The 22,077-nt window shown below is 45.8% G+C and overlaps 2 protein-coding genes across 7 annotated transcripts; one reads left to right on the top strand and one right to left on the bottom strand.

The window, feature by feature from the left end:
• Positions 1-292: 292 nt before the first annotated feature.
• On the bottom strand, positions 293-4,089 carry Tmem176a (transmembrane protein 176A). The gene is made up of 7 exons (XM_048440287.3): positions 3,942-4,089; positions 3,193-3,390; positions 2,867-2,977; positions 1,797-1,853; positions 1,453-1,671; positions 882-992; positions 293-561 (listed from the first exon to the last, which is right to left on the bottom strand). Exons 2-7 carry the CDS (start codon positions 3,388-3,390, stop codon positions 520-522), a joined length of 738 nt encoding a protein of 245 aa, XP_048296244.2. The 5' UTR covers positions 3,942-4,089; the 3' UTR covers positions 293-519.
• On the top strand, positions 4,089-21,055 carry Tmem176b (transmembrane protein 176B). Of its 6 annotated transcripts, XM_048440282.3 has the most exons (9): positions 4,119-4,190; positions 4,493-4,578; positions 5,108-5,218; positions 7,856-8,064; positions 18,430-18,540; positions 18,845-18,901; positions 19,137-19,367; positions 20,189-20,308; positions 20,713-21,055. In XM_048440282.3, exons 4-9 carry the CDS (start codon positions 7,861-7,863, stop codon positions 20,794-20,796), a joined length of 807 nt encoding a protein of 268 aa, XP_048296239.2. In that variant the 5' UTR covers positions 4,119-4,190; positions 4,493-4,578; positions 5,108-5,218; positions 7,856-7,860; the 3' UTR covers positions 20,797-21,055. The 6 variants fall into 6 exon arrangements, with proteins under 6 accessions (XP_048296243.2, XP_048296239.2, XP_048296240.2 ...); XM_048440286.3 differs by lacking the exon at positions 5,108-5,218 and having other exon boundaries at positions 4,089-4,190; XM_048440283.3 differs by lacking the exon at positions 4,493-4,578 and having other exon boundaries at positions 4,159-4,190.
• Positions 21,056-22,077: the final 1,022 nt, after the last annotated feature.

Below are 22,077 nucleotides of genomic sequence, written 5' to 3'. Positions count from 1 at the left end.
TTTCTGAAATGTTTGTATCTTGGTTTTATGCTGTCTGTGTCTTGATTTTGCTCAACAGTGAAAATAAGAAGCCATCCATTCAACTGCCAGACACCCATCTTCTTATATCAGAATCTGGGGGACAGAGTCTCTTCTCCCACACCCAGCACCCCCAGTCAGTTGTTTTCAGGTTATGTGAGTCTAGACCTGAGTAGGAGGTTGCAGCTATGTGGGGCGCATTGTAGGCTTGCTGTCCTCACCTTGCCCTGCCTCCCAGCCAATGAGAACTTTCTGGAGTGACAACGCAAGAATCTGCAGCCAATGCCATGAGACTTTATTATCAAGCCACTGCCTGAGAAGGAACACGGGATGGTGAAGGTGGAGAGAAATGAGTGAGTGAGGGCTGCTGTGAGCGACAATGAAGCTGGGTGGAGCTAGGCAGGGGCACACCCTGTCAGTGGGGTAGGGTCTATTTGCTCTTGTCCGACTCTTCTTTCAGGCTTCAGAAGGAGGAAGGCCCAGAGCAAGGGAGAGGCAGGGCTAGATCACATTCGCACCCAGCAGTTTCTTCTCATCTGTTTTCTAAGGAAGAGGCCAGGGCAAGACGTTAGTGACAGGGAGAGAAGGGACAGCAGGGTCCTGTGTTCTAGGCTAGCTAGTTCTGGAGCCAGGCAGAGCCAATCTCAACTGTATGACAAAATCTCCACAGGCCTGGCATAGATGTGGCCTTCAATGGCTTCCTGGGGTCTTTGGATAGGGGCATTGGTTGCAAACGGACCTTGTGTAATGTGACAGAAAGACATGACTCTTCCTAGGACTCACATAATGGTCCCCTTCTTCCCTAAGCATTGATGTCTCATCTGAACATGCCACTGCCCCAAACACACAGCTCAGGGACTTACCGCCTTCGTGAGGAATCTTTTCCAGAGGTAAATACACACAGGGGTGAGAGAAGCCAGGAGCAGCAGCACCCAGACACCCAAGAGCATTGCCTGGAGACTGATGAGCAGGGGCTGGGAACACATGACAAAGACAAGGGTGCTGGGGTGATGGCCGTGGTCCTGCCCCTTTCCATTCTCTCTCCCGACAAGGGTCACTTTCTCACCCTCATCTCCAAGTCTACAGCTTCTGGACTACAGAGAGATCATGGGTCCAGGGGGCAGAATTCACCAGAAATGTTTACCACTCTCTCAGAAGCTGAGTTGTGAAATGAGTGACAACCTCAAGGAGGGCATACATTTACCACGTTGGTAACCCTTGCCCCACTTGCAGCCCTGGGTCACTTGTGACTTGTGGCTGGCAGTATTCCTTTCTGAACAGGATGTGACAGCCACAGCAGTGGGGACAGTTTCTGGCTGGCTCAGTCCTGCATCTTTAGGAACACTCACCAAGACTAGGGGGAGGGGTACCTTCTCTCACCCATCTTTGTCTCCCTGCCAGTGTCTGCAGTTGCCCTTCTCCATGGCCACTTACCTTTAGCATGCTTACGTAGAATATGCACAGGCTTATCCTATCAGTTTCCTCAGGAGATGGGGTGCTGGGGGGCCGGGTAGGCCAATAACCTGAAGATCTGGTTACACAGACATCATCTCGGAGATAGTATCGGTAAGTGTGGAACTTACGAGCTCCAAGAACAATGGCAGCCACAGCCATGCAGAAATTTGCCAGCACAAGAAGGGTCCTCAACAGGGCCTAGATAGAGGAAGAAATAGAGGAAGACCTTGAAGATTCAGAATTACCCAGCTTGTATATGATGGGGCAGGAGGGCTGGCATAGCCTTGAGGTTGAGTGTGGGTCTTGCCTGGTCCTAAACTCACCCAGCAGGTACCCCCACGTTTCTTGTGAAGGAAGGCAACAGCTCCAGCCAGCATAGCCTGGGGAGAGAATGAACAAGAGTCAGCATAGGAAAGGCAAATGTCCATTAATTCCCTGCCATATTTCCCCTGTGACTCTTATCTGTAGTGCCAGCCACATGGCCTATACCATTCTAACTGCATTGTCTGCGGTGGAGTAACTGCAGGGCGATGAGCCTGGAGCTCATCGATGAGGGCGTAGGACACTGTTTTAGTGACACCTAAGTGCACGTGGTTAAGCCATGTGTGAACCTTCTTGTCTCTTCCTACAGTCTTCTTTTGAAAGCACACCAGATTCCTGATGAAAGTTCCAAGGACCAGGGATCTTGGGGATCAAACTCTCAAGCTGTTAGAAAAGCTGTCAATGCAGGATGTGACTTTAGGCAGCCTCAGGTCCAGGCACCTGCACTAGCTGGTATTGGGCCCCTTTGGCAGAAGAACAGAAAGTCTGGTGCACACCATGGACACATGGGTCCTGACCCTATTTGACTATTCTAGAATTAATCCGTCTATTTCTGCCATTGGAAGGATTAGCACAGCCCCTTTCATCTCTGCTCTCAATGAATGTGTGTGTGTGTTTTGCTTTTCTGAGTGTGTGTGCTTGTCAGAAAGTTCTCTACCCTCCATGCCCAACCCAACCAGCTGTCATTAGAGATAACAGCATGTCGGATCCCATCGGATGAGTAAAGGGAGGTAGGAGATGCTCCCTGCCTGCCATGTTCCACTTCCCCCGTCTTGAGGCAGACATTAGAGATGGGTGAACCCTTAGAGCCCTAACTGATGACTGTCATTGATGACGAGGCGTGGCTGTCAGTGTGCTGGCAGCAGCATGGGGCAAGAGTCAGAGTTGGCCTGTGACCGCCCAGGTCACCATTTCCTCACTCCCGTCATCTACACAAGCACCAAACTGGCCTACGTCGTCAGGTCTGCTTGGCTACACACTCTTGACACCACATCAATGGTGGTGGCGTGAAGAAAGCGAAGAGAACTTCATCCCTCTGACAGCCGTGGAGCCTTCATGCTGCCACACTCACCACGATGCCTGTCCAGAAGGGCGCTCCTGAGGTATTCATGGCTAAATATTGGCAGATGCAGAGGGTTCCACCCAGAACCACACTCAGAACCCCCAGCACAATCTGCACCACCTGGAAGAGAGAAGACTTGAGAACACAGCTCTCGAGCAGTGGGTCCACCTGTTAATTTGCTACTGGTTGCTGAGTTTGGACCGATTTCTAATAAGATGATCAAACCAGCTCAATATCTTAGGCAGAGAGGAAAGGGTGGCAAGCAAGAAAAAAGATCGTTCCTTAGCCTGGCTGGCTGTCTCTCCCTAGCCCACGAAGCATGTAGCTACTCTCACCCAGGAGGCCACCAGAAACCTGCTGCTGTCCAGACCCCTGGACGAGGCAGATGCTGGGAGTTGTAGTGTTGACCATACGGCCAGCAGGAGTTTGGCCAGAACAGACTCCTGGGTGATGTGGACATCAATGTGGGTGGGCTGTGGGGCCTCGGGGGCCACCTCACCGACATCTTCAGTCTCCATGTCTGAGGACATCATCTGTGAGGGAGAAAATGAACAGCAGGAAGGAATATTTGACAAGTTTTCTGGCTTATTGGAGCCGGGAACTTCCCTGGCTATGGAGCTGTACCCCTGGTCTCTTTTAGGGAGTTGCCTGTCAGGGAAGCATGTTGCTGTTGGGCCTCTCTTCACCCCACATCTACTTTGTGCTCCCCCTCCCCTGCACAAAGGTCTGCAGGGACCTGATGTCTAGACCAAGCAGGGCCCGTCTGCCCTATCTCTCCACTTCCCTCCCGACTTGAGCCCAAGCCTCAGCAACAGTGCTTCCCAAGAGGCCCATTAAGCTTCGGTTTCAATATCCCTTCCTTATAGGGTCCCAGAGATCACCTCTGTCTCCTTGGGTGAGCACTTAGCACTGACTGACCCTGTCCCCACAGGACTGAGTGGCAGAGATAGAAGCCACACCTGTTCCTGGGGGCCTATCTCAGCGTGCCCATTCCCCTGGCAAGCTCTATGGGAGCTGGAATGGGAGGAGCTGGGTGCACAGGGAAAGGGGTTTATGCTGCATGACCCAGGATGGGCTGTCTTACCTGCTTTCCTCTGGGTCCAGGGGAGTATACAGCAGGGAAGGCCGGGGGAAACAGGGAGGAGCTGGCTGTAGTTGAGAATCTCAGCCCTGAGAGGAGGAAGAAATTGGGTGGGAGCCAGAAGGGGAGGGAGGATGACCAGACTTTAGCACTTCCTGGCAGGCAGCTGGGACTGAGGGGGCCCTTTAGGGCCTTGCAGCAGGGCTTTTCAGTTCCTCATTGGGCACAAGGGAGCCTGGGGCAGGTGGTGAGGTAGGCACTGAGTTGGGGCTGGCACTGATCAATCCTGTGGAATCTTTAATAGTTCCCTCTCTTCCAGTCCTATCAGGGCTCCAGCTTTCTAAGCGACCGTGGGTCTGTGCTCCCTGATGTGTGTGTGTGTGTGTGTGTGTGTGTGTTCCTCTGTCACCTGCATCCCTGCTGCAGTAGGCCTGATCATCTACTCCAAATGGAACCCCCCAAGTGGGGCCCCTTTATGTTAGCTACTTGCTGGGAAACCAAGAGTCTCTGGTAAGGCCCTCATCCCTCCAGGCCTTCTTCCTGCTCTCCCCCAGCTCCTCTACTGCGTGGGATCATTAGCTCCAAGTCAGCTCCTCCCAGACCTCTCTGCTCCAGCCCCACCTCTCCCAGAAGATAGCAGGTGAGACAGGGCCCTTCATAGCCCCAGGGTAGCCCCTCTTGGAGCACAGAGCCCCTTCTCTGGAGGACTCTCCAAGGCAACTCTTCAGTCTCTACCCTAGCCCAGGATGCTGCTTCTTTCTTGGCTCCTTTCCTGTGGGAGTTCAGGGAGGGAGGGACATGTTGGACAGAGCTTGTGACTCTGGAAACAGCTGAGGCTGGGAGCGGGGTGGGGGGGGGTGTGGTGGTGGGGGGAGACTCAGGGCCTGGCTTTGCCTCCACAATTACCACAGCCTCACCCCTGCACACCGAGAGAGTCGGGCCTTTGAGACTAAACAGAGGTGGGATGGCTGCGTAGTAAAGACACAGGGTGTTTCTTTTCTCTATTCCTGGGGACTGGGAGGAGGAATACCCGTGAGCCACTGGGGTGGTGGCAGCAGCGGTGAGCATACAGGTTTCTGAGTGGCCAGGGTGTGGTGCTACTGGGGACCTGGGGGGAGTCAGCATACAGACACAACTGAGATTTCACTCCTGACTCCTGGAACCTCAAGGGAAGGCGAGACCCTGGGGCCTTCACTTGTGTTTCGGTGAAGAAGTCCAAAGCCTCCTCCTCTCTCCTGAAGAGCTGTCAGACTCCATCCTTTCACCTCCGAGGTGCCCAGGTGAGTGGAGGTGAGACGTGCTCCAAGGTGTGGGACGAATACAATTGAATGTGATCGGCGGTGGAACTGGAGCGCTTAGCAATACCCAGTCGAAAAGGATACTTACTCAGATTGCTTAGTAGAGTCCACCTGGGCAGATTTCTTTTGGATCTAAGCAACTGACCAGAGGGGCTAAAATAGCTATGGCAGCTCTGAACGTGGCAGTAGAGAGCCAGGAAGCAGGCAGGATGTGTTCAACTCTATGCTGGTTAGAAGGGTAGCAGTAGTAAGGAGGCCATCGAACATTCAAGTAGGCAAAATATGAAGGCCTTGTGGACCCGAGGCCCTTTGGAAACTCAGGGCAATGTTTTTAGTCAGTGGGAGAAAGGTGATGCATAGCACAGTGGAAACTGTTCTTCAGAGGCTAATACATGGACCAGCACCATGGGTCCCTTGGTCCACATCCGGGTATTATGACGTAGATCCAAAGATCAGCGTTTCTTCTTAAAATGAGTTCATACCTGTCCATGTGGATGTGAGTGTGAGTGCATATTGGCGTTGGTAAATTTTCAAATATACAGAGAACTTTAATGAAAAAAATCAGGAAGTATGAAAATGAAGATCTCACAAAAGAAGGAATAAAAAATGCCTTTAAGAAATAAAAAGACAACCAAGCACATTATGAAAGAACACCAAAACAATTATAGAAACCAAAGTGGAAAAGTGATTTACTGGGGGAGGGAGAATTAGGGAATTTTTATTTTTATTTTCCGAGGTAAGATCTCATTGTGTGTCCTTGGTTGGCCTGGAACTTGCTATGTAGATCAGGTATCCTCCAACTCACAGAAATCTACCTTCCTCTACCTCCTGAGTTTGGGTTTAAAGGTATGTGCCATCACACCTGGAGGGAACTTTTGCAATACACATCTTGATTGTAGCTGTGCTTTCATCAAGATAAATATTGTCAAACTTCAAGAAAAGCAATGACAATTGAACAATTTATTGTATTAAATTAAAACATACAAGAGAATGCAATTTTTCTTATGTAAAACTGAAGAAATTGCTAGCACATTCAGGGTGTGGGGGAGAACTGGATGACACTCGTATATATATGGTCATTGCTACAACGTCTGCAGAGGGTGACAGACAACAGCCACTAGAAATACATTATTCCACCCTGGTCATGATGTAAAGGGATTGGAAATATCCTGAGTGTCTATCAATAGGAGACTATCCAAATATTCACACACACGTATGCACACGTGCACACACACACGCACACACACACACACACACACTCACACTGGAGTATTATGCAGTCATACAAATGGAAGCTTTTGATGTACTGATGTAGGATGATTCTAAACTATGTGAGCACATCAGCACCACGTTGCACAGGGCCGTGTATGGTAAGTGGCCATTTGTGAGGAAGGGAGAGAAGGAATACTTTACACACTCCTGTGTACAAAACATGGCACTGGAGGCTCTGAAGAAACTGGTCACGTTAGTTCCCATCTGGGAGGCAACTCAGCAACTGGGAGGAAGTAAAAAGAGGGATTTTAAAACTATATTTTTTATCATTTATACTTTTGTGTACTTTTGTATAGTGTGGTTATGCATGTGTGTTGATATGCGTATGGGCACAAATGTATGTGGGAAGGTGCACATACGTGTGAGATCATGCATGTGGAGGCCCAAAGTTGACATTGCATGTTTTCCTTGATCCATCTCCACTTCATTGAGGTGGGTTCTCTTAGTTAAATGCAGAGCTTAGCAGGCCAGCTTGCCCTGGGAATCCCGTCTCTACCTCCCAAGAGCTGGGGTCACAGGAAGCCGTAGCGCCTGCTCAGCTTTTACATGGGTTCTGGGATCTGAAGGCTGGTCCTCATATATAGCAATTTCCTATCCACTTAGTCACCTCCTAAGCCCTCTTCTGAATTTTTTAATGAGAAGGTATTGCATGTGTGTGTGTGTGTGTGTGTGTGTGTGTGAACTCAGACTCCTTCTCATTCCTCTAAGATCCAAGTCAAGCTGTGTTAGGCAGCCTTATGTTACTGTGATAAACATCCGAGTGAAACAACTTGAAGGAAGGCGGATTTATAGGTTTCTTTGGTGGCTTACTGTTGCAGACATTTTGAGCTGAGGACAGCCCATCACTCTGGGCCCAAGGCAAGGCAGAATATCAGGGTGGTGGGAGTTTGTAGTAGAGGCTGCTTACCTCATTGTGATCAGGAAGAAGTAGGAGAATGAGGAAGAGGTGGGGAGAGGGAGGAGGGAAAGGAGAGGGGGAAGTGAATTTGGGGTGGGGGGAGCTTAGATGCTCTTCAAAGGCACAGCCCTGTTGACTGACATCTTCCAACCAGTGCCCACCTAAGTCTCCATCTTCCCCCACAACACCATCAGCCAAGACCAAGCAGGCAATGGTCTCTGAGGACATTAACATTCGGACAATAACATTCCATTAATCCTTTGGGAAAGCCGCCCAGGACTGCGCAGGGTGAAAGGCTCTAGAAGTGGTTTGACTCTCAAACAAGGGCCACGGTGACATTGATATCTGCGTTTGGGGCATCTTCTTGACCTTGAGCCGCCATTACTCCACGTTACCGTTACCTTTCCTAGCTCCCGTACTTCATCCATTTCTGTCGTTTTCCCCACCAGGAAAGATGACTCAAACCACGGTGACAGTGAATGGAGCTGAAGTGGCCTCCACACTGCCCACGTCCCCTCATGTCAACATCCACATCCACCACCACTCGGCTCTGGAGCAGCTGCTGAGAGCCATGGGCTCCGTGAAGAAGTCTCTCTCTCGCCCTCAGGACACTGGGCCCTCCAAGGCCAGCATCCACCATGGGCTGCTGGCTCTAGGGGTGAGAGCTGGGTGGTAGGTAGGTTAATGAGGTGGCACAGAGGGCAAAGGAAAGCAGCTGGATTCCTCCGGGAAGAACGCAGGAGCCCACTTGCCCCTTCACATCTGGGGAGAGGTTCTGGACATTTCTCTGCAGGGATTTTCACAGAAAGGAGGAACCAACCCCCTCTTCTGTGCTGAGAGGGCTGTGTCAACTAGAGGCTGGGTGACAAGAGAGGAATTTCAGGGCTGAATTTGGTTGTTTCCTGGAGTTCGTGGGGCCTGAAGGCTGCAGGTGCAAGTCAAGATGAACCAACCCCCAGGGAGAGGCAGAAAGGACCCTTGTTAGATCTAGTGGCACAAGCATAGAGCACCCCCCACCCCCAGAGGAGCTGGTGTCTGAGCAAGGCCCCCAGTGGAGCAGGGAAGGGCGTGGACAGGGAGCAGCAGGATGCAAGAGGAAAGGACTTCCCTGGGAAAGGAGTATCAGGAACAAGGGCAGGCAGTGCTGTGACAGTGAAGAGGGAAGAGAAAGGGATTCTGGGATGATAAGGAGCCTTGAGTGACAGGATGAGGAGTTCCGGCCAGCTTCTGTGCATGAGCTTTGAGTGCCAACTGAGCTCAGGCTGCCTCGGAGCCAGGAGGGGCGCAGCAAAAACACACTTGTGTGTTAGAGTGAGGAGAGATAGGAGTCCAGATTGTTTGCATAGGGTCCCCCTAACTTGGATGGGTTTGGGGTGTAAGAAAGAGATAAGGCCAGAAACATCGGGAGGTTCCGTGGTGATAAGAACCCCGGAAGATAGGAGAGGCTGTCCTTGGGGAGTAGGGTTTGGCACAATCTAACAGTTGAGTCTAAGGTGCTGGGAGGACGTACAGGTGGGGTACAGGAATCAGCGACTGTTGAATTCTCTGGGAAGAAGACACTCAGAAGGCTAGGGCTGGCTGTGGTTTATTAGGGCTTACATTGGCGAGAAGAAAAGGCTAGGATAGTATTGAACAGTGGGGATCATCACACAGTGGTATAGCCTGTTGGGAAAGCTCCATAGTAAAGGGAAATGGGCCTTTACACGCCACCTTGCTTAGTCATTGGCTGGGATAATTCCTTAAAGAATTTCAGTTTGAAAGACTGGGGAATGTCCCTCATTATAGGCTATCTGTAACCTTCCCTTCCTTCCTTCCTTCCTTCCTTCCTTCCTTCCTTCCTTCCTTCCTTCCTTCCTTCCTTCCTTCCTCCCTTCCTCCCTTTATTTTTTGGTGTTATTTCAAAGCTATACATATTTTTAAATTAATTAATTAATTAATTTTACATCCAGACTATAGCCTCCTCTTCCTCATCTTCTCCTACTCCCTCCTCCACTTCCCCCTGTCCCCCATCCACCCTTTCTCTATAATTGCTCAAAAGGCCTTGGCTGTGGGTCTCTGAATTTGCCTCCATCAGTCACTGGATGAATGCTCTCTGGGGCAGCCAGCGGTCTGATCACGGGGATGGCCAGTTTAGGCTGTACATCTACTGCTGCAAGGAGTCTTAGCTGGGGCCATGCTTGTAGACACATGGAAGTTTCTCTTTCATAAGACTTCCCCAGAAAGCCTCCCTTTGCTGTCATGTCTCTCAGCACTGCTCTCCTTCACTCACCTCCCAACCCTTGAGTTCCCATGCCCACCCAACCCAAGTTCAACTAGAAGATCTCTATTTCCCCCTCCCAAGGAGATTGTCCTTGTTACCCAGCCTCTCTGAGCCTGTGGATGGTACTTGGGTATCATTTATTTTACAGTTATTATCTACTTCTGAGTGAATGCATACCATGTTTGTCTTTGTGGGTCTGGGCTACCTCACTCTGGATGATTTTTTTTGTTCTCTCCATTTGCTGCCAAATTTCCCGATGTCTTTATTTTTAACAGCTGAGGAATACTCCATTGTGTAAATGTATCACCTTTTATCTATCCATTCTTTGGTTGAGGGTTCTGTAATGTGGAATTCCCCTCTGTATGCTGTGAATGTTTTATTGCCATTGGTTAGTGAATAAAGCTGGTTTGGCCAGTGGCTTAGCAGAGTAAAGCCAGGCAGGAAATTTTAAAAGAGATATATAGAGAGGGAGTAGGAGGAGTCAAGGAGATGCCATGTAGCTGCCGAAGGAGAAAGATGCTGCCATTTGGAACCTTTCCAGTGAGCCACAGCCTCGTGGAAATACACAGATTAATAGACATGGGTTATTTTTAAGATGTACGAGTTAGTTAAGAAATCTGAGCTAATAATCCCAACAGTGTTGTAATTAATATAGTTTCTGTGTCATTATTCGGGTTGGAATGGCCAGGAAACAAAAGAACAGTCTTTGACTACAGTTATGGCTATTAACAAACAAAACTGCTACAAACATAGTTGAGCAAATGTCCTTGTGGTATGTGTAAGCATGTTTTGGGGATATGCCCAAGAGTGGTATTGCTGGGTCTGAATGTAGATTGGTTCCCAATCTCCTGAGACATATTGGTTTTCAAAGTGGCTGTATAAGTTTACACTCCCACCAGCAAAAGAGGAGTCTTTTCCTTGTTCCACATCCTCTCCAGCATAAGCTGTCATTTGTGTTTTCATTTTTAGCCATTCTGACAGGTGTGAGATGGAGTCTCAGAGATGTTTTGATTTGTATTTTCCTGATGGCTAAGGATGATAAACATTTCTTTAAAAAATTTCTCTGCTATTTGAGATTCTTCTGTTAAGAATTCTCTGTTTAGGTCAGTACCTCATTTTTATTTTTATTTTTCGTATGGACCTCTTTTCAATTGATTTTTATTGAGTTCTACATTTTTCTCTGCTCCCTTCCCTGCGTCTCCCCCCTCCCCTTCAACCCTCTCCCATGGTCCCCATGCTCCCAATTTACTCAGGAGATCTTGCATTTTTCTACTTCCCATGTAGATTAGATCTATTTATGTCTCTCTTAGGATCCTCATCTATTTATGTCTCTCTTAGGGTTCTCATTGTTGTCTAGGTTCTCTGGGATTGTGATTTGTAGGCTGATTTTCTTTGCTTTATGTTTAAAAACTGCTTATGAGTGACATGTGATAATTGTCTTTCTGTGTCTGGGTTTTCTCACTCAATATGATGTTTTCTAGATCCATCCTTTTGCCCACAAATTTCAAGATGTCATTATTTTTTTCTGCTATGTAGTACGCCATTGTGTAAATGCACCACATTTTCCTTACCCATTCTTTGGTCGAGAGACATTTAGGTTGTTTCCAGGTTCTGGTTATGACAAACAATGCTGCTGTGAACATAGTTGAGCACATGTCCTTGTGGCACGATTGAGCATCCTTTAGATACCCAAAAGTGGTATTGCTGGGTCTTGAAAAAGGTTGTTTCCTAATTTTCTGAGAAATTGCCATACTGACATCCAAAGGTACTGTACCAACTTTCACTCCCACCAACAATGCAGGAATGTTCCCTTTACCCCACATCCCCTCCAGCATAAGTTGTCATCAGTGTTTTTGATCTTGGTCATTCTTACAGGTATAAGATGGAATCTCAGAGTTGTTTTGATTTCCTTTTCTCTGATGACTAAGGATGTTGAGCATTTCCTTAAGTGTCTTTCAGCCATTTTAGATTCCTCTGTTGAGAGTTCTCTGTTTAGGTCTGTACTCCATTTTTTAAAAAAATGGATTATTTGTTCTTTTGATGATCAATTTTTTGAGCTCTTTGTATATTTTGGAGATCTGACCTCTGTCTGATGTGGGGTTGATAAAGATCTTCTCCCAATTTGTAGGCTGTCATTTTGTCTTGTTGACCATGTCCTTTGCTTTACAGAAGCTTCTCAGTTTCAGGAGGCCCCATTTATTAATTGTTTCTCTCAGTGTCTGTGCTACTGGGGTTATATTTAGGAAGTAGTCTCCTGTCCCAATGCATTCAAGTCAGCATCTCATTTTTAAATTGGGTTATTTAGTTTTTTAATGTCTAGTTTCTTGAGTTCTTTATATATTTTAGAGGTCAGCCCTCTGTCAGATGTGGGGTTTGTGAAGATCTTTTTTCATTCTATAGGCTGCTGTTTTGTCTTATTGACAGTGTCCTTTGCCTTACAGAAACTTCTTAGTTTCATGAGGTCCCATTTATTAATCGTTGATCTTAGGGTCTGTGGCATTGGTGTTCTATTCAGGAAGTTGCCTCCTGTGCAAAGGTGTTCAAGGTTATTCCCACTTTCAGGTTCAGTGTAACTGGCTTTATATTTAAGTCTTCGATCCTCTTGGACTTGAGTTTTGTACAGGATGACAGATATGCATCTATTTGCATTCTTCTACATGACAACATTCAGTTATGTCAGCACTGTTGAAGATGCTTTCTTTTCTCCATTTTATAGTTTTAGCTTCTTTGTCAAAAAATTAAGTGTCTATAAGTGTGTGGATTTGTGTCTGGGTCTTCTATTTGATTCCATTGATCCGTCTGTCTTTTTTAATGCTAATACTATGCTTTTTTTAAAAAATCACTATTGCTTTTTAGTTGAGATTGAGATTAGGGTTGATGATACCTCTCTGGCAATTGTAGAGGATAGTTTTAGCAATCATGTTTTTTTTCCATATAAAGTTGAAGATTGTTCTTTCAAGATCTGTAAAAAATTGTGTTGGAATTTTGATGGGAATTGCATTGAATTTGTAGATTGCTTTTGGTAGAATGGCCACTTTTACTATGTTAATCCAACCAATCCATGAGCATGGTAGATATTTCCATCTTTTGAAATCTTCTCCAATTTCTTTCTTCAAAGACTTAAAGTTCTTGTCATACAGGTTTTTCACTTGCTTGGTCAGAGTTATCCCAAGATATTTTATATTGTTTGTGGCTACTGTGAAGAGTGCTGTTTCCCTGATCTTTTTTTGGCTGTTTTATCATTTGTATATAAGAGGGCTACTGCTGTTTTTCAATTAATCTAGTATCTAGCTACTTCACTAAAAGTATTTATCAGCTGTAGGAATTTCCTAGTAGAATTTTTGGGTTGTTTGTGTATACTATCATTTAGGTGCAAATAGTGATACCTTGACGTTTTCTTTTCTAATTTGTAGCCCCTTAATTTCCTTCTGTTGTCTTATTGCTCTAACTAAAACTTTGGGTGCTACATTGAATAGATACAGTCTTGTCCTGTTCCTGATTTTAGTGGAATTTCTTTGAGTTTCTCTCCATTTAATTTGATGTTGACTCTCAACTTGTTGTATATTGCTTTTGTTATATTTAGGTATGTTCCTTGTATCCATAATCTCTCTAAGAATTTTACTATGAAGGACTGTTGGATTTTGTCACAGGCCTTTTCAGCATCTAATGAGGTGATCATGTGTTTTGTTTTCTTTCTGTTTGTTTGTATTTTGGATTACATTGACAGATTTTTGTATGTTGAACCATCATTCATGCATCTCTGGGATGAAGTTCACTTGATCATGGTGGTTAATCTTTTTGTTGTGTTCTTGGATCTAGTTTGCCAGTATTTTATTGAATATTTTTTGCATGTTCATGGGGAAAAGTGGTCTGTAATTCTCTTTCTTTGTTGGGTCTTTGTGTGGTTTGAGTATCAGGGTAACTGTGGTCTCATAAAAAGAATTTGACAATGTTCCTTTTGTTTTTATTTTATGGAATAATTTGAGGAGTATTGGCATTAACTTTTCTTTGAAATTATGGTAGAATTCTGCACTAAAACCATCTGGCCCTGTACTTTTCTTGGTTGGGGGACTTTTAACTACTGCTTCAATTTGCTTATGGGTTATTGATCTGTTTAAATTGTTTATCTGATCTTGGTTTAATTTTGGTATGTGGTATCTATAAAGAAATTTGTTCATTTCTTTTAGATTTTCCAATTTTGTAGAGTACAGGTTTTTAAAGTATGATCTAAAGATTGTCTGAATTTCTTCAGTGTTTATTATATTCCCCTTTTATTTAGATTATGTTAATTTGTATATTCTCCCTGCATCTTTTAGTTTGGGTAAGAGTTTGTCTACCTTATTGATTTTCTCAAAGAACCAAATCTTTGTTTCATTGAGTCATTGTATTTTTCTCTTTGTTTCTATTTTATTGATTTCTACCCTCAGTTTGATTATATCCGACAATTTACTCCTCCTGAGTGAGTTTGCTTCTTTTTGTTCTAGATCTTTTAGGTGTGCTGTGTGAGTCACTAGTGTGAGATTTCTCCAAATTCTTCAAGAAGTCACTTAGTGTAAAAACATTTCCTCTTAGTGCCAAACTTAGTTCCATAAGTTTGGGTATGGTGTGGATTCATCTTCATTGAATTCTAGGAAGTCTTTAATTTCTTTTTTTATTTTTTCCTTAACCCAGTGATAATTCGGATGAGAGTTGTTTGCTTCCATGAGTTTGTAGGCTTTCTGTGGTTTGTGTTGTTATTCAACTCCATCTTTGATCTAATAGGATACAGGGGGCTAGTCCAACTGTCTTGTATTTGCTAAGACTTGCTTTGTGGCTGAGGATGTGGTCAGTTTTGGAGTAGGTTCCATGAGGCGCTGAGAAGAAGGTATATTCTTTGGCATTTGGGTGAAATGTACTGTAGATATCTGCTAGGCCCATTTGAGTCATAACATCTGTGAGTTCCAACATTTTCTGTTTAGTTTCTGTTGGAATGACTCATCCATTGGTGAGACTATGGAGTTAAAATCTTCCATAATTAACGTGTGGGATTCAATATGTGATTTTAGCTTTAGTAATGTTTCTTTTACAAATGTGGGTGCCCTTGTATTTGGGGCATAGATGTTTAGATTTGAGATATCATCTTGGTGAATTTTTTTCCTTTGATAAATATATAATGTCCTTCTCCATCTTTTTTATTAATTCTAATTTCAAGTATAGTTTGTTAGCTATTTGAATTACTACACTAGTTTGCTTCTTTGGTCCATTTGATTGTAAAATCTTTTTATAATCCTTTACTCTGAAGTAATGTCTGCCTTTGATGTTGAGGTGTTTTTCTTGTATGTAGCAGAAGGATGGATTCTGTTTTTGTATCCTTTCTGTTAGCCTGCATTTGTTATTGGTGAATTGAGCCCATTGATATTGAAACATACTAATTACCAGTGATTGTTAATTCCTGTTGTTTGTTGCTACTGGTGGTGTTGGTGGTATGTGCTTGCTTTCATGCTTGTATGTGTGTGTGTGCATATGTTTCCCTTCTGTGTGGGATTATCTATTGCCTGTGTTTTTGTGGGAGTAGCTAAATTCCTTGGGTTGGAGTTTTCCTTCTAATATCTTCTGTAGAGCTGGGTTTGTGGATAGATGTTGATTAAATTTGACATTTTCATGAAATACCTTGTTTTCTCCGTCTTTGGTGATTGAAAATTTTGCTGGGTATAGTAGTTTGGGTTGGCATCCATGGTCTCTGAGAGTCTTGCAGTTGGTTGTTTTCGACTTTTGGCTTTTTGGGGGGGCATCGCTAGCTCCCCCCAAAAAATCACATGTAGAGTTTTATTCTTTCTTAAAAACGAACTTGGCTCATTTCTTGCCAGCTTTTCTTGATCTTATATTACCACCTCTACCTTTTACCTCTGAGACTTTTCCATTTCTTACTTCTGTAATCTTCCTTTCATTCTTACTCCATGGCTGGCTGGGTGGCTGGTTCCCCAATTTTTTCTTTCTCCTTGTTCTCTTTCTTTCTTTCTTTCTTTCTTTCTTTCTTTCTTTCTTTCTTTCTTTCTTTCTTTCTCTCTCTCTCTCTCTCTCTCTCTCTCTCTTTCTTTCTTTCTTTCTTTCTTTCTTTCTTTCTCTCCTTCTATTTATTCTCTCTGCCTGCCAGCCCCACCTATCCTTTCTCCTGTCTTACTATTGGCCATTCAATTCTTTCTTAGACCAATCAGATGTTTTAGACAGGCAAAGTAACACAGCTTCACAGAGTTAAACAAATGCAACATAAAGTAATGCAACATATTTTTGCATCATTAAGCAAATATTTCACAACATAAACAAGGGTAACACATCTTAAAATAATATTCTATGGCAGAGTCTGTAAAGGATCTGTTCAGGTGTGGCATTGGGAGTCTTCATGGAGAAAGATTGGTCTTTCTCCATGATTGGTCTACCATTATTTGTTACTTGGCCTTTTTCCTTAGTCTTTCTTTATTCTGTATATTTAGTGTTTTGATTGTTACATGGTGAGGGGACTATTTTTTCGGGTCCATTCTATGTGGCGTTCTGTAAGCTTCTTATATTTTTATAGATATGTCCTTCTTTAGATTGGGAAAATTTTCTTCTATGATTTTGTTGAATATATTTTCTGGGTCTTTGAGCAGCGATTTCTCCCCTTCTGTTCCTATTGTTCTTGCTTTGGTCTTTCATGGTGTTCCAGGTTTCCTGGTGCTTTTTTTGTTTGTTTTTTGTTTGTTGGTTTGTTTTTTTGAGACAGGGCTTCTTTGTGTAACTTTAGAGCCTGTCCTGGAACTAGCTCTTGTAGACCAGGCTGGCCTCGAATTCACAGAGATTTGCCTGCCTCTGCCTTCCGAGTGCTGGGATTAAAGGTGTGTGCCACCACCGCGCGGCTGTCCTGGGTACTTTGTGTTAGGAAGTTTTAGATTTAACATTTGACCAATGAATTTATTTTCTCTATGGCACCTTCAATGCCTGAGGGTCTCTCTTCCATCTCTTGTATTCTGTTGGTAATGCTTGCATCTATAGTTCCTGTTTGCTTACCCAAGTTTTCCAGTTTGTGTTTTTTTTTAAATTCTATTTCCATTTTTCAGGTTTTGAAGAGTTTTATTTTTTTTCTGTCAACTGTTTGTTTTTTCTTGGTTTTCTTGGCATTCTTTAAGATATTTATTCATTTCCTTGGTTATCTTTCCTACCACTTCTTTGAGGGATTTTCTCAGTTCCTCTTTAAAGAACCTCTATTATACTCATAAAGTTATGTTTAAGGTCATTTTCTTGTGCTTCATCTGTGTTGGATTGTTTAGGTCTTACTGTCATAGTATAGGTGGGCTTTGGTGATGCCATATTGCCTTTGCTGTTATTGATTGTGTTCTTACACTGGCATTTAGGCATCTGGATTTGGGGTGATTATAGGTTTAGGTATTGATTCCTGTGCTTGTCTTTGTTGGATGGGTGTTTTGTTCCTTGTTTCTTATCTTCTGTCCTAATTGGCCAAGGGTTCTGGTGACTGATGAGTCTTCAGGTCCAGTAGGATGTTTTTTGCTGGGATTTTGGGGCCTTGAGTCCCTTACTCCGATCTGGCCTCCTATAGAATTCTTGGATCTCTAGATCTGGCCTGGTCTTGAGTAGAGCCTGTGTTTTCTTCTGGGGTACCTAGGGTACCTGCCTGACTTCTGATAGGGCTGCTAGGGCTGTTCTTTTGGGTAGGGTAGATGGTATGTGGGCCTAAGGCATCTATTCTTTCAACTAGTGTGGACTCTGTCTGGGTATATGGAGTATCCTGAAGTTTCATTCTGGCTTGTGTGACTTGGGCCTTCATTAGCTAGTGTAGTCTGTGCCTCAGTGACAGAAACCCACTGGGATTGAGTTTGGGGACTCAGCAGCAGCAGGGCCAGGAATGAGTTGGGATGGCATTGGCCTGGGGCAGGGTCTTTACAGACTGAGTCCAAGGAGGGGCACAGTTCTGTTGCTAGGCAGGTCACTCACCTGTTCTGGCTGGTGTGGCCTGGGTCTGATTGGTGGAAGTCTTCTGGGGTTGTGAGGAAGGCCCAGTTGTGGGGTTAGGGACTATCTGGGAAGGCTGAACTTGGGGACTGGTTGAGGGGGTCCGAATCCAGGTGGGAATGCAGTTCTGCTGGTAGGCATGTCACTCACCCATTCTGGCTGGACCAAACCTCTTTCCAAAGCATGGTCTCACTGGTATATCTTTTTATTTTTCTGAGACAGGGTCTCATGTAGTCTAGGATGACCTCAAATTAGTTATGTAGTCAAGGATGGTCTTGAACTTCTGAATTTTCTGCCTCTACTTTCTAAATGCTGAGCTTATAGGCATGAATTGCCCCATCCAGTCTTATCTGGCCCTGGGGATCGCATCCGAGGGCTCACGTCTTTCTCTTTATGCTCCTCTCCAGCCTTTCAGCCCTACATCCTGTGTGTACCAGAGTGGTCTATGTCGTGCTTGTATATGAGGCGTTAGGGTGGAGTGAGATGCTGAGTGGAGATCGGGAGCAGGATTTGTCAGGATGATAGTCTTGAGGGAGAACGGGATGAAATGGGAAGAACTGGCATAAAGTGCTGGTGTTAGGAACAGGTAATGGGAGAGCCTGAGGGGATGCAGAGAAAAGCTGACCATTATGCCTCAATGAATGTTAGTATAGAACCTTCCAGAATCAGGGCTGCAGGGAGGCCAAAGCAGAGGAAATGGTTTAGCCCACCCCTGGCTTGGAGCTGTACAGTTATCGTTGGGGTGTGAAGGGAGTTGACTTTTTCCCTCCTGTCTTGCAGGTGACCCAGATATTGCTGGGGCTTGTGAGCTGTGTTCTCGGAGTGTGTATCTACTTTGGGCCCTGGACTGAGCTGCATACCTTTGGCTATGCCTTCTGGTCAGGGTCTGTGGTAAGTAAGGAATTATCAGGAGTTCAGTGGAGACAAATAGGAAACAGTTGCCTCAGGACTGGAGGAAACCTTCTGATGCCTAGTGTTTTGGTTTGGTTTTAAGGGCAGGACATTGGTGATAAGTGTCTGCCCATGTCCTGATTTTTTTTTTCTTTTTGGCTTGCTTGTCATTTGAACCCTGCTTCAATTAGGCTGTCCTGGGAGCTGTAAATGGAAGGGCACTGGAAAACCTAGCCAGGAGTAAACTAGAGGCCATTTTATTTATTTATTTTTTATTTTTAATTTATGTTGGTGTCTTCTCCAGGCAGTTGTTGCCGGAACTGGCACCATTGTCAATGAGAAGCGACATGGAAAACTAACTGTGAGTCTTGGGTTTCTTCTTTATCAACCCTGTCCATCTTCACCCTCCATAGTAAATGGCGAACATTTCAGCACTCTTCTACCATTTGTCCTTAGTTACCAATAAAACGTGTCTTTCCTGGAGGGTTGGGAGGGGCTTCCTGTCATAGCGGCAGGGGAAGATGGGTAGGTCTGAGGCTGCAGTTCATGACTCTGCCAGTGGCAGCGGAATCTCCATCTGACCTTCTCTCCTCCAGGGCCACATATCCTGCCTGCTTATCCTGGCTTGCACGGCTACAGCTGTGGTTGCGACGGTTCTGGGTGTGAACAGCTTAATCTGGCAAACGAGCGGTGCCTACCGGTACAAGATCAGTTCCACATGTGACTCCTTACAGACTAGCACGGACAGTGGGGATGGGCTAGTGCGATTCACTGACAACACAAGCTGGGAGACGGAGAGGTGCCGAGAGTACCTGGGCATGATGATGGTGAGAACGGAGGAACGGAAGGCTTTCCTGGGACCCAGCACCACCCTTGCTCTTAGGGTTTGGAGCCCTGGAGGGCAGGGATGAAGGCTCTGTGAGCTTGGCCCTCACCCTAGTCCTTTGGTTAGGAAGCTGCCATTCAAGCTGAAGGTGTTTTCAGACCTTTGTACATAAAGATTCCCCGAATTGGAGGTGGTGGAGGAACAGACAGTAGATCACCCACTCTGACTTCTCTAATGAATGGTCATTCTGGCTATCTACTTACAGATGTATAAGAAGTCACCCCCAAATACAGTGGCTTTAACACCCCTTACTCATAATTCTCACACTTCTCTGGGTTTGGCTGGGTTTGGACAGACTGTTCACCCTTGGGTTTTCCTATGTAGCTGCAGGCAGAGATAGTGGGTGTGGTCATCCAAGGCCTCACTGGGGCTGGGCATTCACACCTAGGCACGAGTGTATTCAGCTGGCAGATGGTGTGGCTCTTGGCTGGGAGCTCACTGGGCTTTCAGGGCTGAGAACCTATAGCAGCTTCTCCATGTGCCTCTGGCTTCTCAGTATAGCAATCAGGTCCCAGGTAGGGAGTTATGGTAAGGTTGTCAAGAGGCAGGAATAGAAGCTACAGAGCCAGTGAAGGGCCATCTCTGGCACGAGTGCCATTTCACCAGCCAAGCAAGTGGGTGAGAAGGTGGCTATATCATCACCAGCAGACACCACCTGCTTGGTGGCTAGACAGGGTCCGGACTGAGTGTGGCTTTGGGAAGGTCGCCATGTGACTCAGAGGTGCCGACTCTTGACTGGGTCTGTTCCTCTTCTGCCTCTAGAACGTGTTCCTAGCTCTGTGCACCATGCTCACAGTTGTCTGTGTCCTGAAGATCCTTGTGTCTTTGGCTTCCCTGGGACTGAGTCTCCGAAGTATGTGTGGCCGGAGCTCCCAGGCCCTGGTGAGTACTCAGGAAGAGAATTGCTGGACAGCAGGAGTCTGGGCATTGAAAACAGAGATGAGTGTCCATCTCGGACGTCCCTGGTTCTCACTCATCCTTCACTATCTGGGGACTGTGACTCCCCTCATGTCCTGTCTGACTTCTGCCTCTCCATGCCTTGCTTTGCCCTCGTTTCCCACTCTCTCCAGGTTCATGTCTTGCTCCCCCTACTCTGCCTCCTCATCCTTCTTGCTGCTTGTACTTTCCTCTGTTGTTTCCTGCCCCTCCTTCCCTCTGCTGCTTTCCAGTGCGGATGCTAACCTTGTCCTCATGTTTTTCTCCATCCATCAGTGAAGCTAAACTTCGTGCTCCATCTTCATGCTTTTCTTCCATCCATTGACTTCTTCCTCCTATTTTATTTTCAGGATAAGGAAGAGGCAGAGAAGAAGCTTCTTGGGGGAGATTCAACACCTCCCTCCCCAACCAAGGCAATTCCTGTTATTCTGTGAGCTGCTACGAAGACCCTGCCTGAGCCCACGAGTGTCCACGAGCAGAGGAATCCAGGGAGGGCAGCGCCTGTTCCCAGGGCCTCTGCTGACCCCGCAGCACACAGCTACTTCTGATGCGGCCACTGTCCAGCCCTCTTTCTCTCCCTCTCTCCCCACTGTCCTCACGCCAATGTCTTTTGTTCCCTGAACAGATATTGTGTCATTTTTTCCCAATGCTAATTAAGCAGAAATAACCAGAAAAAATAGCTTCTTGCGGAAAGGTGTGAACTCTTCATCACTACAGACGGGGTTCTGGGAAAGGCTGTCCCTTGAGCTGGTGTGTGTGGAGACGGAAGAGTGGCCATGACGCGTGGCTGCAGTTGTATATCTCTGCCGTCACACTCTTCTTCAGGATTTGCCTCCATTCTGCTATGTAAATTGAACATAACTCATGGGCTTAGAATCTTCTTGGCCACTGCTTAGCCTTCTTTCCTGATGCTGGGATAAGTTCTCTGGCAAAAACAACTTATGGGAGAAAGATTTTTTTTCTTATTATGCTGTCCATCCTGGCAGGGGGAGGTCACAGCAGCTGGTCACATCCCATTTGCAACCTGAAACAGAGAGGGACAAATGCACACACTCTGTGCTTGGCGCACTTTCCCCACTCTTAGTTCAAGATTCCCTACCTAGGGAAGGGTGGCTCCCATAGTGGGTGTGTCTTTCCCCTCAGTGAACTTAATCAAAATAATCCCCCACATCTGTGCTCAGAAGCCCCATCTTTTAAGGGATTCTAATCAAGCTGATTCTCCCAGAACCCAGTCCATTGTGTGTTCAGGGGGCAACTGCTATAGGCAGACCTGTGGGTTTGGGTCTTAGGGAATTAAGGACATTTTAATTTGTTTAGAAGGTGAAGTGTCAAGACTATCCCATAAAGAATGTTGTGTACCAGGCTAGAAAGTAGTGTGAAGTGTTTGCTGAGTATCTGCCAGAGGTGAGGCTCGAACAGGGAGTTATAGAGATGGCCCTCAGAGGAGAGGCTCTGAGATTGCCAGTGGTGCTTAACTGGCTGGGGCCATGCAAAGTACTCAGCATCCACCCGTCTCAGTGTGCACTGGCATCTTTGGTAGTGCCCAGTTACCTGGTCATCAGCCCAGTCTCAAGAAACGGTGGCGCATTTGGGCAGAACTGCTTCTTAGTTGTCACTCATATAGATACCCAGGATTCCACCTGCCAAAATCTCAGCCCACAGTAGTCTTTGGTGCCTGGCAAACCCTGGAGGCCAAGAGAAAGCACCATGTCACC

Source organism: Myodes glareolus, chromosome 6 (genome assembly GCF_982192425.1).
Source record: "Myodes glareolus chromosome 6, mMyoGla1.1, whole genome shotgun sequence".
Lineage (NCBI taxonomy): Eukaryota > Metazoa > Chordata > Mammalia > Rodentia > Cricetidae > Myodes > Myodes glareolus.
This window is presented reverse-complemented; position numbering and strand designations above follow the sequence as displayed.